This window comes from Sander vitreus, chromosome 24, assembly GCF_031162955.1.
Source record: "Sander vitreus isolate 19-12246 chromosome 24, sanVit1, whole genome shotgun sequence".
NCBI classification, from domain to species: domain Eukaryota; kingdom Metazoa; phylum Chordata; class Actinopteri; order Perciformes; family Percidae; genus Sander; species Sander vitreus.
Window position 1 is genome coordinate 3146173 of NC_135878.1, and position 15416 is coordinate 3161588.

The window sequence follows — 15416 nt, forward strand, 5'->3', positions numbered from 1 at the left end:
GGTATATAGCTGTCTAATGGTACTTTTCTTTATTGAATATACAATGTTATTGTTTTCATGTATTATCATTTATTATGAATCTATTTATTATGTAATTTCTATTTCTCTGTCAAAAAATATGTTTTTCATTTTATTTTGAGGTTATAGTATGGGTCGGGTAAGGTGATTCAAATGTTGGTAAAATGAGTGCACGCTATACAGTATGTGGACGTAGAAAATATATATTCATACATGGCTATAATATACCCACAACGTGAGCTTGATTTAAAAAAAGCATGGTAGGTGTGGCCAAATGATCCATGTTTGTTCAGGTGTGTATGAATAGAGTGATCCATTGAGTGGTGGTGCATTCATACCACGGCCTCCTCATCCGTTTGTTTGAACCAGGATGTGTTCATGTGACTCAAGTTTCCTCCACGGTTCAGAATACCATGTTTGTTCACGTCTCTCTCCACCGCGTCTCCTGAGACAATAATCAACAAAACCTCTTTGTGTGGACGTCTGTTTTTGTTCAAAGGTTCATCTGTGCTGAAAGCGTTTTGTGCCACGCGCTGGATCATAAATGTACATGACAGAGTAGCATTCCATTTTACATCGCATTATAAATCCAGCTTTCTTTTGTCTGCATACTCATGAGCTTTGCTGCTCAGGTTGAAATGCAACCTTTCACTGCTAAAAAGGATAATGCCAGAGTTGTCACTTACATTGGATATCATTGCTTTGGGCAGAAAAAGAGCTTCTCTCCAGCATGTTTCTTTTTCCACAGACTTTAGAGAAAAAACGTTAGACATGGCTCTCTCCCTTAGGGGCGGTAATGGCATTCTCCATGACAACGGCATTGTGACACGGCTGTGCCCTTGAGGGCCGGGCGCCCCCTCCGGGGGGAGCGCCGCAGAAACACGACAGGGTCAACGGTCACCTCCCATCATCCACCAGCAACCCGTCCTCTTTCTCTCCCTCTATCTCTCTCTCTCTCTCTCTCCTCAGGTGGAGCATGGAATGTTAGAGAGAGAAAGTAAGTCTTGAAGCAAGCCCACTCAGTCCAGGCCTGGCAAATGTGGAGCTTTAGCCACAGGCGATTCTGGCTAGGTCTCTACCTCGCATAGCTCCTTGCAGTTCCTCCAAGGCCAGGGCTGGATCAATACGTATAGTAGTGCGAATTCTTTTGGCACCCAAGTATAGCTATGCAGTATTGCCCTGAGGTATGGGTCCGTTAAAGACATAAAAGTGTGTGCATGTGAGCAAAGTGGACTGAGTTTATTCAGGAAGGTGTTGAGATGCTTGGCATAAAACGGATGCTTCCAAGGATGTTTTTTTTGTTTTTTTTTTGTTGTTGCTGGAAATGCAGGAAATTCTCATGTCCCCATTAATTATACAGTATAAGGCACAGTTTTTTATTTCTTGAAACTGATTTGGCAGAGATGGAAACATTTAAAGATAATTCAATATTAGAATAAGGTTTTATGTCCATTCATGCTGCTGAGTAATTAGAAAACAATATTTACAGTTTTTTGTTCTTTTAAAAAATATACAAAGTGTGTCACTTGTGATACATCCACCAGAACTCATATGATAAAGAAGACCTCACAAATGGATATTGTCAGGATATTCTTTTTTTTTTTTTTTTTTTTGTTAGAAACAATGCTCTTCTGCCACCTGGTGACTAAACAACAAACCAGTCTGAAACTGAGTTCATGAGTTTTACTGCATTCTTCATGTCTTAAAGCATACAAATGTACACCCTCAGGGGGAAAAAAAATAATAATAATTCCGGCACAAACATAGAATAAGCATATAATTGGGAGTACATCATTTCTTTTGTTTTACACAAACAAAAACTAAAAAGCTCTCACATCAGCGTGTCCGGCCTTGGCACATCTTCAATGAAAATTCAAAAGGAAGTAAAGAAAAAAAAAAACAGGACACTGTGAGTTCAACAACTCATGTCCTGTACATTTGGCTTACTTGACAACAGAAAATGTTTATGTTCAACATGTGAACATAAAGTCCAACATAAAATGAGACAACAAAGTGTCTTGCACAAAAATAAGAGAGATAATAAAAATAAAAAATAAATCATAGAAACCAAGTCAGCTGCTTGTTGTCATAAGTTTGTCTTAGAAATTATTCAGCTGACATTTTGTTTAAGGGATTTAAACACATGCTGTGACTGGTGTCTTCGCTCTGATTCCTCACCCTAAACAAGGACTTCTATCCAAAGACGTGTGAGGAAGCCAGTCAGGCACCTGCAGCAGAGAGAGATTCAAAACAGAGACATATTTACATCACATCTATCCTCTATAGGCAGGGAATAAAAAAGGCCCCCAGGACACACAGCCATGGACAGTCAGACATCAAATGTCCAGAAATATACTTGTCATTATGCATTCAGTGTCTCCATGTCAGCTCGTATCCATGCCAAGAAAGCCAAAAAAAAATCCCTCTTTTTCTGTGTTAGAATTTCTTTCTAATAATTATGTGTGTACTGTGAACTTTCACTAAGAATAAAAAGCATGCAACTAAAAGTTATTCCTGCTCTATAGAACATGATTATGATGTTCTGTTATTGTCATAACCCAAATTTTGTCAATGTAGGACCCTTCGTCAGTAAGAAGTAGGGGCGGAAAAAAAATAATTGAAAACCGGTAGGATTCATGATTTTTTTTGCGAAGATTTTTGCAATCATATTGTTTATTTCTTTTCTTTTTTAACCAATGTCTCACCTAAATATTTTCTGTTTATACGGTACCACTGGTGGCGAAGACATCGTATCTGTTTTCTGACCGAAAGCAAAAAATACACGTTATGTACTTCCGTACAAATGAAATAAATGCCTCGAAAGAGAAATGTGCCATAATATATTGTCTCTAGAAGTGTATCATTTGCCTTTTTGTTTTTGTTAACGAAGGAAAAGAAAATTTCAATGCTATCAAATCGCAATAAATGAAAATCGCAATACCAAAAATCTAATTGGCACCCATGTATTGTGAATAAATCGATTCGAGACAAAAGCATATTGTCCCAGCTCTAGTAAGAAGCCGTTAGGTAATATATAGGTATATAATAATATATAAGCAACAATTTGCAGATTATCTCTTTGGAGACTTTGTTTTAGTGTTAGTGGACTGCTGTGTATTTGTATCACATCAAAGCTACAGCACTAGACTCTAGAGCTATAATGATTAAAACTATAACAATAACTGGTCAGTGGTACTCACCATATTGGTATGTGGACCTGGGTGATGAGGGAAGTGTACTGTGTGGACCACTGGGGGCCGGAGGGCCTAAACCTCTGCCATGACTCTGGAGACGGGACCTCTGCACGGCCATTGCTACCGCCTGTGCAAATCTGGATGGCAGAGAGGAAGCTGTAGTATCTTCTCTCTTCTCCTCTATGGCCTCCATGTCTTCATCAAAGAAGACAGGTGGAGGAGGGGGAGGGAAAAAGTTCTCCTCTTCTTGTACCACTTCCTCCTCGACTTCTTTCTCATCAGTGTACGAAGCACAATGGTCCACGTTTGTACTGACAGACTGTCCACTGGGGCTCTGACGCTCTGTCTGGTCCGCTGAGTTGGTCGGATCATCACTGCTGAGTTCTCCATCGCTGCAGTCTGACGGTGCTGCTAGTGATGCCTCACATGGGACTTCAGGTTCCTCCTTTTCCGTCTGCTTTTGAACCGTGTCCCCAACATCAGAAAGAGGCGAGACTGGACTATCTCGACAGTCTGGATCATGTGGGGGTGGAAGAGAAGCTGGCCTGTCAGAAGCCTCAATCTCTTCAGAAAAGGGTTCTGGACTCTGCAAAGGTGTTTCAGTCTCTGACTTGTCCTTAGAAAAGGGTTCTGGACTCTGCAAAGGTGTTTCCGTCGCTATCTTGTCATCAGAAGAGAGTTCTGGACTCTGCAAAGGTGTTTCAGTCTCTAATCTGTCCTCAGAAAAGGGTTCTGGACTCTGCAAAGGTGCTTCAGTCTCTGATCTGTCCTCAGAAAAGGGTTCTGGACTCTGCAAAGGTGTTTCCGTCGCTATCTTGTCATCAGAAGAGAGTTCTGGACTCTGCAAAGGTGTTTCAGTCTCTAATCTGTCCTCAGAAAAGGGTTCTGGACTCTGCAAAGGTGTTTCAGTCTCTGATCTGTCCTCAGAAGAGGGTTCTGGACTCTGCAAAGGTGTTTCAGTCTCTGATCTGTCCTCAGAAGAGGGTTCTGGACTCTGCAAAGGTGCTTCAGTCTCTGATCTGTCCTCAGAAGAGGGTTCTGGATTCTGCAAAGGTGCTTCAGTCTCTGATCTGTCCTCAGAAAAAGGTTCTGGACTCTGCAAAGGTGCTTCAGTCTCTGATCTGTCCTCAGAAGAGGGTTCTGGATTCTGCAAAGGTGCTTCAGTCTCTGATCTGTCCTCAGAAGAGGGTTCTGGACTCTGCAAAGGTGTTTCAGTCTCTGATCTGTCCTCAGAAAAAGGTTCTGGACTCTGCAAAGGTGCTTCAGTCTCTGATGTGTCAGGAGAACATGGATCCTCCTCAGTCTCGGTTAGATTTCTCCCGACCTCAGGAGAAGCTTCTCTCTCAGGGTCATCTTCTACTGTTATCTGGTCTGGGGTGAGTGCTGCATTATGGGACTGCGGTTTATTCAAGGGGACCACTTTGAACGTGGTCATTCCTTTCCTCTCTGCGGGATCCTCCCACTCATGCGCAGTAGGGAGGTTGGATGTTAGAACAGATTCAGGTTCTGCACAGAAACCCCCGTTATCAGAATACCTCTGAGTCATGGACATAAAGGAAGAGCCACTGTAGGATTTTGGGAAGGTGGCAGAGTTCCTCAAACGTTTGGTCAGGGTTCCTTTGGAAATGGAGGACGTCAGGACTTTAGCAAGAGCACAGCGGGCGTCAGATAAGTCTTTCCCTCGAAACGAAGGGAGATATGAATCAGCCACTTTATGCAGATGAGCAAATGATGGACGTGAGGAGGATGAGAATGACCGTGAATGCGACGGATGGGGTGATGAAGATGAGGGGAGTGATAGGTTTGAGTGTGACTCATCGGTTTCACTCAGCTCCTCCACAGTGTTTAGGGAATCTACAGTCCCTGGAGAAACAGGAAAGGCTGAATTATTCAAATTAAGGGTTTTAATGAAGTCTTAAAATGTTGAAACCTCACAGGAAACTTTAAGAAATGTACCTTTGAATAAATTGCTATATTTCCAATAGAAGTTCTGCACCATAAACTGCAATATTTATCTTGAAATACCCCAAACACATAAGAAACAGGTAACAAAAGGACAATTGACTCAATTCTCAGAGTTAATTCAACTTCTCTTTTTATAACCTCAACCCTTTAAGACCTAAAAACATTTTTAAAATGAAAAGTTATTAGAGTTAAATTGCTCCCAATTTTATTTAAATAAGAGAAATACTAATTAATTATGACTAAACCTTGCATATAAAATTGTAAAACATTACATTTTGAAAAAAAAGCATTATGTCTAAATAAATCATTAGAAGTAAATCATAGTCATAAGGAAAGATAAATATATTTAAAACATTAACATACAATAGGTAGAACTGTATAGTAAAGAAAGAAATGAGCATATAACAAAACAATTTTGGGAAAGAGAATATTTATCATTTTACAAAGGGGTCTGGAAAAATTAGAATTGCTTATATCAAAAGAGTTGATTCATTTAACAAATACTAATGTTGATCTGGTTTCTGATTTTAAAGTAAAAGGCACAGCAGTTAGTTTACAAAGTCTAATCCATTGAAAGGAAAACATACAAAAAAGGACAAAAACGAAAAGAATTTCCCAAAGAAATGACAAAAGGATGAGCAGAATACGCAGACAAAATAAAAACAGGACAAATAAATAGCATTTAAGTGCAGCAGGCAACAGTGACAGACATCCATTAAAGCCACTAAGATGGGAAGGAGGAAGAAGAGGCCAATGCAGGAGGAGGACAGAGAGGAGGAATAGGGATGGTGGAAGGAGGAGAGGAAAAGGAGACAGCAGCAGCAGCCCTCAATCACCCCCTTCAGGTAACACAGAGTCTGTAAGCAGGGAGGAGAAAAAGGCTCAGTCACAACTCAGTTTACAGGGAAGCCCCATACTGATGCAAAAGCCAGTTTGGTAAGAAAGTATCACGTATGAAAACAACGATAAAATATTACGTCTAATACAGGGGTCTTCAAGGTTTTTAAGCCAAAGACCCCTTAACTGAAATAGAGAGAGAGCAGGGACCCCCTACTACATATATTGTATAAAATGAAGTTGCTTATTAAACTGGGCCTACAATAACGTGTAGGGCGGCCTAAAGCCTTTATACCTTCTTTGCATAGAATACCAAGCTATTCAAATAATAAATTATTGGCATAACTTTTTAAATCATCTTTTAAATGTTACACAGTGTGTAGCACAGTGAACCCTTAGGATTAACTATGTGTGTGTGGCTATCTTAGTGACTACCTTACCTATAGGCCAGTAAGCCTATCATCAGTGGGGAGTTATACATTTGCTAATAATATGTTGGAACTATGACCTTTTAATGTTTGAAAAAGCTTTCAAAAATTGACAATAATTTGGGAGCCCCCCCCCTGCAGTGACTGTAAGGACCCCCTAGGGCTCACGGACCCCCTGTTGAAGATCTCTGGTCTAATGTGAAAATGCTATTTCGAACTTCCACAGACAATGATTATGTAAGTGTGGGAGGACAAGATCAAGAATGTGATCATCAACTCTTGGCTGGGAGTTGGTTTTTTTAGCCGAGGATTAATACCAACTCAGCAGTGTGTTGCACTATCATGGCTAAAAGAAATCAAGGGAGTGAACTAAGACACTGACAATGCGGAGGGCAATTAAGTCAGATAATTGGTACACTAAAAGTTTAGACTTAACTTGTTCTCTTTTCTTTCACTTTGCCTTTTTTTTTTTTTTTTTAAACCTGTGCCGCCCGAGTGCACAATAAAGTGTTACCCACATAATTGCAGATCACTAATAACCTACGTCGAATTAAAAAGAACGGTCATTGTCCATTCAGGTCGTGAAAGCAAATCAGTAGAAAGAGAAAATCTGAACCCAGGTGGGGAAAGTGTATCAGAGACTAATGCACGGGAATGAAAACTTGGACAATAGAGGGAATTATCTTGGAACAGACTGAAGCCAGTGTGTTCTATGAACGAGGCTCACCGGGTCACTTTAATTGCCCTGAACAGGGTTAAATTGTTTCGACTGATGAAAGCTGCGGTTTGCGCTGGATTTAACTGCTAAATCTTCTTGTTTGAGGGTATCCGCGTTGACATTTTAATCTTGATTTAACTTCAATCTCTCTTGACCTCGCGTGACACTGGCTGAAGCCGTGAGGATTTGGCAGATACAAGAATTCGCCCCACTCTAAACCCATTTGATTTCCACTGAAATACTGTAAAAGGTCAATTGGGATTATCCTACCAGCATATTTCATATCCTCTGCTATTTCAATGATGCTGGCTTCACAATCACCAGTAGATGGCAAAATAAACAGAAAGCGCACCTGTGGGATCACCCTGCATTAGGACAGTCAATTTGAACTCTGCATTGACTATTATCAAAATGGTACTGACCCTAATGTTTACCTTTAAATAGCCAATCGTACTGAAATTAAAATGTGTCCAGCACAGGATCCAGTAGGGCTGGGTACCGAGTTCAATACTTTTTAGGCACCGACTGAATTGCCTCTAAAGTATCGAGTATCGAAAAATGCCTCGTCATTCAATACCAAATCTCAATACCGAAGGAGTAAATTGCACAGCAACAGTGAGACAATAAGCATGCAGCATGCTTCTGTCAAGATCTAATGTCTGTGATTGGCTGTCTAGCATTACACGTCGTAGAGACAGGCAGGGAAAACTTTACGTAACACACAGAGACAAGGATTTTTGAGCAATACCCAGCCCTAGCATCCAGTAGCCCTTCTTTTAAATCTCAATCACTGAAGGTCAAGGGTCATCAATCATCAGCAAAGGTTTTACCTTTAACCTCTGCGTGGGCCTGCAGCTCCTGCTGGCTGTTTGCACAGGGAGGGGGTGGGGCCCTCCTCTTGGTACTCCTTAAGGTGGATTCTGCAGACCTCTACAGAGAGACAATGACTTTAGGTGACATCACATTTATACCAGTGTTTTTTCATGGTTTGACAGACATTGAGAGTTATAAATACCAAAAACAAATCCCCCCCCCCCCCCATGCTCTAATTTTCCATCTGATTTTATTGAAATCTATTATATAGTGTTTGAGATATTCTGCTGACTAATAGACCAACCTTGCCTTGGTGGAAGTGAGGTAAGTAAGTAAGTAAATATTTCTTGAGCACATTCAAAACACAGCTTAAGCTGACCAAAGTGTTGTACAAAAGAAGCACTAAGGTGCTGTATACAGGAACATTAAAATGTAAAAAGAAAAAATAGAAAGAAAAAACACAAAAAGAACATCCCAACGACGACAACAACAAGAGGCAATTACCAAATTACAGAATTATAGACATGATAACAAATTGAGAGATTTGTGTGTTAAAAAGGCCAGTAAATAAAAATGTGTCTTTAGCCTAGATTTGTAAACAGAAATGGAAAGAGGAGGTAGGAAAAAAAGAGGAAAAACAACAACAACAAGAATAGAAGACTTCACTCCCTACCGCCAACCCACCTGTGATCCTCCTACGTGACAGGTGGCGAGGTTGTTTGGGATGCTCTGGGATGCACCCATGGGCGGCTGAGGGGCTCGTCTCTTCTTGGGCATATCTGTTGGCAGGGTGGTAGAAGTGGAAACACCCTGCGCATTCATACTGACTCCCACTGGTTTGTTGCACCCAGGAGAAGCTGGGGCACTCCTTGCCCCTTCCTACAAAAGAGAGAAATGAAAAATATTTGTTCCCAAGCGAAGAGAAGGTTTACGAAAATACAGTGTAGAGTCACACAGCTCCCACAAGCTGACAGCATACTGTACCATTTCTGCTCTTTTCTTCCTTCTGAATAAGCTGAGGAATCCTGTGTTGTCCTTCGGTTTCTTTTCCTTCTTTGGCAGGTCTATGTAACAAATAAAAGATCTTGATCGGTATGAAGCAGAAAGGCTAAATAAAACTGAGACTGTGAATGAATGTGTTACCCTGTAATGGAGGTGGTGGGATGACCGCTGTTGGCGTGACAGCTGTTTCAGACAGAAAACAAAACCATTATCAGGTCAGATTGAACAGTATTGACAGATCGATCTATCTATCTATCTATCTATCTATCTATCTATCTATCTATCTATACACACAAATAAATCTCAAATAATCTATGATGACCTCTGTTTTGTCAGAGCACCACAATTACAAAATTAAGCTAAAAGCTAGGGCTGCACGATATGAGAACAATATGTAACTGTATCATTTGTATCATTATTCTAATTTTCATTGAACAATATTACATTTTAAAAAAATGGAAATGATTATAGTGTGATTTTTGCGAGGATCTGTAATCGAATAAAGTTTTTTTTTTTTCCTTTAGTCTGTAGGATACGATTTGTAGTTTAACACATATTTTGCCTTTAACAAATATGGCGCAAACCCCTGCGGTTTGGATATTGCAATAATCCATATTGCGATTTCGATAATATTGAGATTAATTGTGCAGCCGGTCAAAAGTTTGGGGTCACTTAGAAATTTCCATTCCACTCCATTATAGACAGAATACCAGCTGAGATCAGTTGCATTATTTTTTTTAATCAGGGCAGCAGTTTTCAGATTACATTATGTGCTTACATAATTGCAAAAGGGTTCTCGACTGTTGTAGAAAGAAGTGGCTGATCTTTAATGCAATATCTACATGGCCTATTATCAGCAACCATTCATCCAATGTTCCAAAGGCCCATTCTGTTTACTAATCTGATATCATTTTAAAAGGCTAACTGAGAAAACATTGGAGAACCCTTTTTATTTATTTTTAATGATAGAGAGAGAGAGAGAGAGAGAGAGAGAGAGAGAGAGATAGATAGATAGATAGATAGATAGATAGATAGATAGATAGATAGATAGATAGATAGATAGATAGATAGATAGATAGATAGATAGATAGATAGATAGATAGATAGATAGATATCTCTCTCTCTCTCTCTCGTATTCTGTCTATAATGGAGTGAAAAGGAAATATGCGAGGAGATAGATAGATAGATAGAGACACACTCTCACACACTCTCACACACTCTCACACACTCTCACACACTCTCACACACTCTTCCATTTCACTCCATGATAGATAGATAGATAGATAGATAGATAGATAGATAGATAGATAGATAGATAGATAGATAGATAGATAGATAGATAGATAGATAGATAGATAGATAGATAGATAGATATTCATGGTATTGTGTATGGGAACAGAAGCTTTCATATCAATGTGTCCTCTAACATACCTGCTTCAGGTGTCGTGGGTTTGTGTTGGTGGCCAGCTGTGTCTCTGGCAAACACTTCCCTCAGTCCGTGCTCATTTAAGGTCTTGGTCAGGTCCAGCGGCTCTTGGCACTGAGAGTCTCTCAGTAAGACGGTTGTTTCTACTTGAAACTCGCACTTGTCACACATGACTGGCAGCAGCATCTCGAGGGGCACTCTGGGATTCACCCGCACCACGGCCTTGTGGGACTTATTGTAGTTGATCAACAGACGCACAGATGCCTGCAAAGAAACGTTTTCTACTTGAAAAAAAGAAGCTCTTTACCGAGAGGATTTGTTTGTATACGGTCTTGGTCTTTTTTCATATTTCCCTTCATTTTTTTCTTCTTCCTGTTATTCATGTATTTCTCAGGAGAAAAGGAAAAAAATCTTGCACTCTGCTCTCGCTATAGCAACACCTTTTATTTAGAAAAACTAACGTTTCGGTCCCTCCGGACTATCATCAACAGTATCTCAATTTTTTCCTTTGTTTCTAAGTTGATGTTATCGTCCAAACGCACCTGCACAGAAGAATTGGTTTGGAGTGCGAGTTGTTTCTTCGAAATAATTCATGTATTTCTCCACATGATTTGCATATGCGAGTTCAGAAGATGTATGTTAAATAGAATGGTGATGTCTTGTAATCCCATATGGGATGGGGGCAAATGTTTGACATGACACAGAAATAAAATAAAACTAACTAACTTCTATTTATCTTATACAACTGTGAAATGAAAGTCTACTTAAAATATACCAAAATAAATATAGATTTCCCATTAGGTATGGTTTAAATTATGCCATTATTCTGTCTTTTTTACCTCAGGCATGTACGGCCTCCTGATCTTTTCCTCCATCCCTCTGGGCTTCAGAACAATCTTCTCCGCCTCCAGTGAGCCAATAGGAGAGTTTGGTTTGAAGCTGATGTTGTTCTTGTTGGGCGAGAGAACCTCAACAGTGTAGTCTGATGGATTCAGATGGTAACTTGCACAGAGGGTCACCAGTAGGTCCATCACTGGTTTACTATTAAGGAGGAGAAAAATTCAAAGAAAAGAAATGACCATAAAAAAAACTATAGCTTGTGATTCTCTAATGTCAGGAAATTCACACTTCAAGTTATTGTATAAAAGGTGCAAGCTTATCATAAAACTATGTTCCAGAGAGATTTAAATATCTTTCTACAGGATTTTCTTTAAGAACAACAGAGATCTGTCCATCTGCACACTCAATATCTAATAGTGGCTGAGGCCAAGACAAGGTTAAAAAAAGATGAAAAAAGCAGATGAGGCCGAGATCCTGATTTTAGCCTCTAATATGGGTCAAGCTCCAAATACACTGGATCCTACATTTCCCATAATGCACTCTAAACTAGCATTGGACCAAGACAGGTCCAGGGCATAAACCAGTGGCATTAACATCCAATTTAAGAATTAAAGATGCCTATGGTCATGGAACTTTACCTGTGAAAACTGTACAAAATCTATATACAGCCTAGGAAAAAAAAGCTTGTAATATGTCCTACCTTCCATGCACTGTGGCATTCTTCTCCACCCCCCCTGGCAGAACCACAGACAGAGAGTGGTCTCTCTCCAATGGATTCGCCTGCTCATCCATCTCAAGCCTCTCCAGATCTGAATCTGTTCCCAATGTCAGGTAAACCGCCTGAAAAGTAAAGAATATTTCAATAATTACATTTTTCAGTGTCAGAAAAACATAGCCTAGCTCATATTACCTCACACACCCAAATGATGTCTAAGAGAGTTGAGGGTGTTCAAGCCATCGTTGCAGGAACACCATGCAGTCAATGACAGGGTTTCCTGACTGTTGGTGCCAGTGTGAAATGTCTAACAGCGGCTCTAAAACGAAGGATGAGATTTGAAGGCCTGACTCTAACTCCCATAGATAGATCTGTAAACCTCACTGTAGGGAGAAAAAAAGTTTGTTTCGTCCAACCAACAGTTTAAAACCCAAATATATTCAGTTTGCAATCATAGAAGATGAATAAAAACAGAAAATGTTCACTTTTGTGAGGACTCACTGGCTCTTTGCTTCAAACTTTATTTTTAAGACTAAACAATTATCAATCACTGACTAAGAGTTATCATCGATCAGCTCTAATTCACCGTCTACTCAAATAAAAAACTAAAAAAAAAAGCTATTGCTCTGCTGAACGGAACCCGTCCACTATAATAGTAAACCTGAGTGCCACATCTTTGTTTTTAGTATTGGTCCAAATAAACCCTTGCATTTTATTTTCAACGTTGAAGGATATGCTATGCATTCACGTTCCAAGCCTATGAAATGCCAAGCTCTTAGGCAAATAAATATTGCGTCAAATGACAACGGTTACCTGAAAAGTCTCAAACGTGAAACATCATGACCGTCCAAATCCAACAAGCGAAATGTTTCCACATGGAAGAGAAAAATATCCAAAGTGTTGAAACCTTAATTAGCCTACAACCACGAATGTCAACGTTCGCAACTTCTGCTGGGTTTCCCTGACAATTACGGAGCAACTTCCAACAGCCGAGACGGCGCTGTGACGATGAAGTAGGAGGACACTCCTCGCCTCCTCCCTCCAGGAGTTTTTAACCACTCTCTGTCTTCACCTTTGACCTTCTGTGCTTCTTTAACGCTACACAGGAACATCCTCTTTAAACAGTTTGATTAAAGCCAACGCCCTCTGTGTATTTTAAACTAGGAGTTCACCGGAGCGTGCAAACAAAACAGCTACGTGTATCTGTTCATCAACACGTGCGTGCCATTGTCACGCACATCCATGGAGGAAAATACCAATAAACCAACCTAACGTACATATTAAATGATATATTCACTTGTTGATTGAATGCATAGTATCCCAGCTACATTTAAAATGAATGTTACATTTGTCAGTCTTACATTATGAAATGCACACAGCTGTAATCATTTATTAGCCTATTATTTAGCTGTTAATTGACTATTTTTTTTCTCGTTAATGTATTCATGTATTTGTTCCTATTCCTTTTTCTTACTATTCATGCTAAATACAAGTATTAAAGTAAGCTACATTAATATATAGTTTCTTCCAAAAGTACAGTAGACTATATCAACACAAGGATCATTGGTCTGTTGACAAAAATTATTTTCATATTTTTCTGATAAACTGAGCTTGGTCCGATACAGGGTAACACATTCATTCACAGTCTCAGTTTTATATTAGCCTTTCTGCTTCATACCGATCAAGATCTTTTATTTGTTACATAGACCTGCCAAAGAAGGAAAAGAAACCGAAGGACAACACAGGATTCCTCAGCTTATTCAGAAGGAAGAAAAGAGCAGAAATGGTACAGTATGCTGTCATAGTTAACATCTATTAAATTAAAACTACAATAAAGCCATAAAAAAAAAGCCATTTTTATCTACAGACAATGTATCTGTTCTCATACAGGACAAGATCCATGCAGCCCCCGTCTGTTTCAGCCATGTTGTTCAAGCAGTAATGCTCAGTTCCAAATAAGCTTACACTGTGTCTTGAGTAAGAGGGATTAGTGCTTTAAAAAGGCTGCGTCTCTCTGTTCTAACAACATTCAGAAACTCTTAATTGATTATAAATGCAAATGCAATAGCCATTTAACACGTACCTGTCTCTACAGATTCTTCCCATTCTCTTTCAACTTTCTCTTCTGTATTATGAAGTGGTAGGAGGAGGGATGTTGAGGAAGAGAGAGGTCTGTGCCCATGTAATCCCTGTTTAGCAGACAAGCTACCACACCTATTGGCCCTGCCCAGTCATGTGACATCACTTTGCATGTCTGTGTTTGACATGTGCCTGGTAACCTGGTGAACCAGTCTGCAATTTGAAAAGCTCTTCCCAAAATCACATCAATGTTAAAAGAGTATACTGTACCACTCAGTTTGTAAAAAGGCCTGTAATCTATGTAAACTACTGATCCTCTCTATACGATCTGGCATAAACATTGCTGATCAGCTATATTATAGTCCATCATACTGTATAGCATGCAAATACAAGTCATTTCAGCACAATTACATCACTGAATCAACAATTTTAGACCAAGAAATGTATCAAAGAGGCAGCAGAAATATATCCTCCAGAATTAAATGCAGCCAATATCGGCCTTTCAGTTTTGCACAAGACGGCTTTTGCTCCACTGGAAAATCCTACTCTTTTGCTCCTGCTCAGCTCTGTCTGTCACTATTCCTTCTCTCCACCTTCTTGTTTAAACAAGCAAAATGTTCATGTTAACGTCTGTGATTTGAGCTATGTTTTCTGTAACGAAACGTAACAAATTACTAATTGAGTAGAAGTAGTTGAGGCAAGTTGTGGGAGGGGTGTAGACCAAAAAATAACGCCTGGAATGCATTAAAACAGTGGTGCCAAACGCTCAATGGTGTTTTAAGCCCCCAACATCTCCTTCCAGGCAGCGCTGCGACCGTTGACTTCAAGGCACCTAACCCTAACCTTAACCCTAACCATAACCATTGCCTAATCCTAGGCAGAGCTGCCTGGAAGGAGATGTTGGGGGCTTAAAACACAGATAAACGTCCCAAACCTGGGTGTTGGGACATAAGTGGTCATGATATACATTTAAGGGGTCAAGACAATAACATTAATTACTTTTTTTTCTTCTTCTTGTGAACCACTGGCTAATTTGACCTCTTCAGGCCCAAAACAATGTATTCAAATAAAACTATCTGAGAAGTATGGATCATGTAATCGCGTTATTTTTTTATTTTATTTTTTTTAGCTTGCAACCATATAGAGATATAGATATTGTATAGTATAGTTATTAAGTCAGTTAACTTGAAAATAAAGAATTTCAAAGAAAGATAAGTTATGGGCTTTTCATTTTTTGTTTAGTGATTAAGTCAGTTAACTTGAAAATAAAGTTGTTCAAGCTATGGGGAAGACTGCAGTAGTGTCATGCAAAGCTATTGATTCATCTGCATACAGTAAGTGAGCAGTATAGCAGGTAGTTAAGTGGGAGTTTTCATCAAAT

At 39.6% G+C, this 15416-nt stretch overlaps 1 protein-coding gene across 4 annotated transcripts; it reads right to left on the minus strand.

Annotated features, from left to right (window-relative positions):
* Positions 1-1195: 1195 nt before the first annotated feature.
* On the minus strand, positions 1196-14131 carry LOC144512974 (uncharacterized). Of its 4 annotated transcripts, none has more exons than XM_078244004.1 (11): positions 12770-13034; positions 12161-12339; positions 11942-12081; positions 11241-11442; positions 10407-10665; positions 9117-9158; positions 8958-9037; positions 8658-8852; positions 7991-8090; positions 3219-5075; positions 1196-2246 (listed from the first exon to the last, which is right to left on the minus strand). In XM_078244004.1, the coding sequence occupies exons 3-11, from the start codon at positions 12031-12033 to the stop codon at positions 2239-2241; spliced, it is 2835 nt and encodes a 944-aa protein (XP_078100130.1). In that variant the 5' UTR covers positions 12034-12081; positions 12161-12339; positions 12770-13034; the 3' UTR covers positions 1196-2238. The 4 variants fall into 4 exon arrangements, with proteins under 4 accessions (XP_078100130.1, XP_078100129.1, XP_078100128.1 ...); XM_078244003.1 differs by having other exon boundaries at positions 12152-12339; XM_078244002.1 differs by lacking the exons at positions 12161-12339; positions 12770-13034 and adding an exon at positions 14040-14131.
* Positions 14132-15416: the final 1285 nt, after the last annotated feature.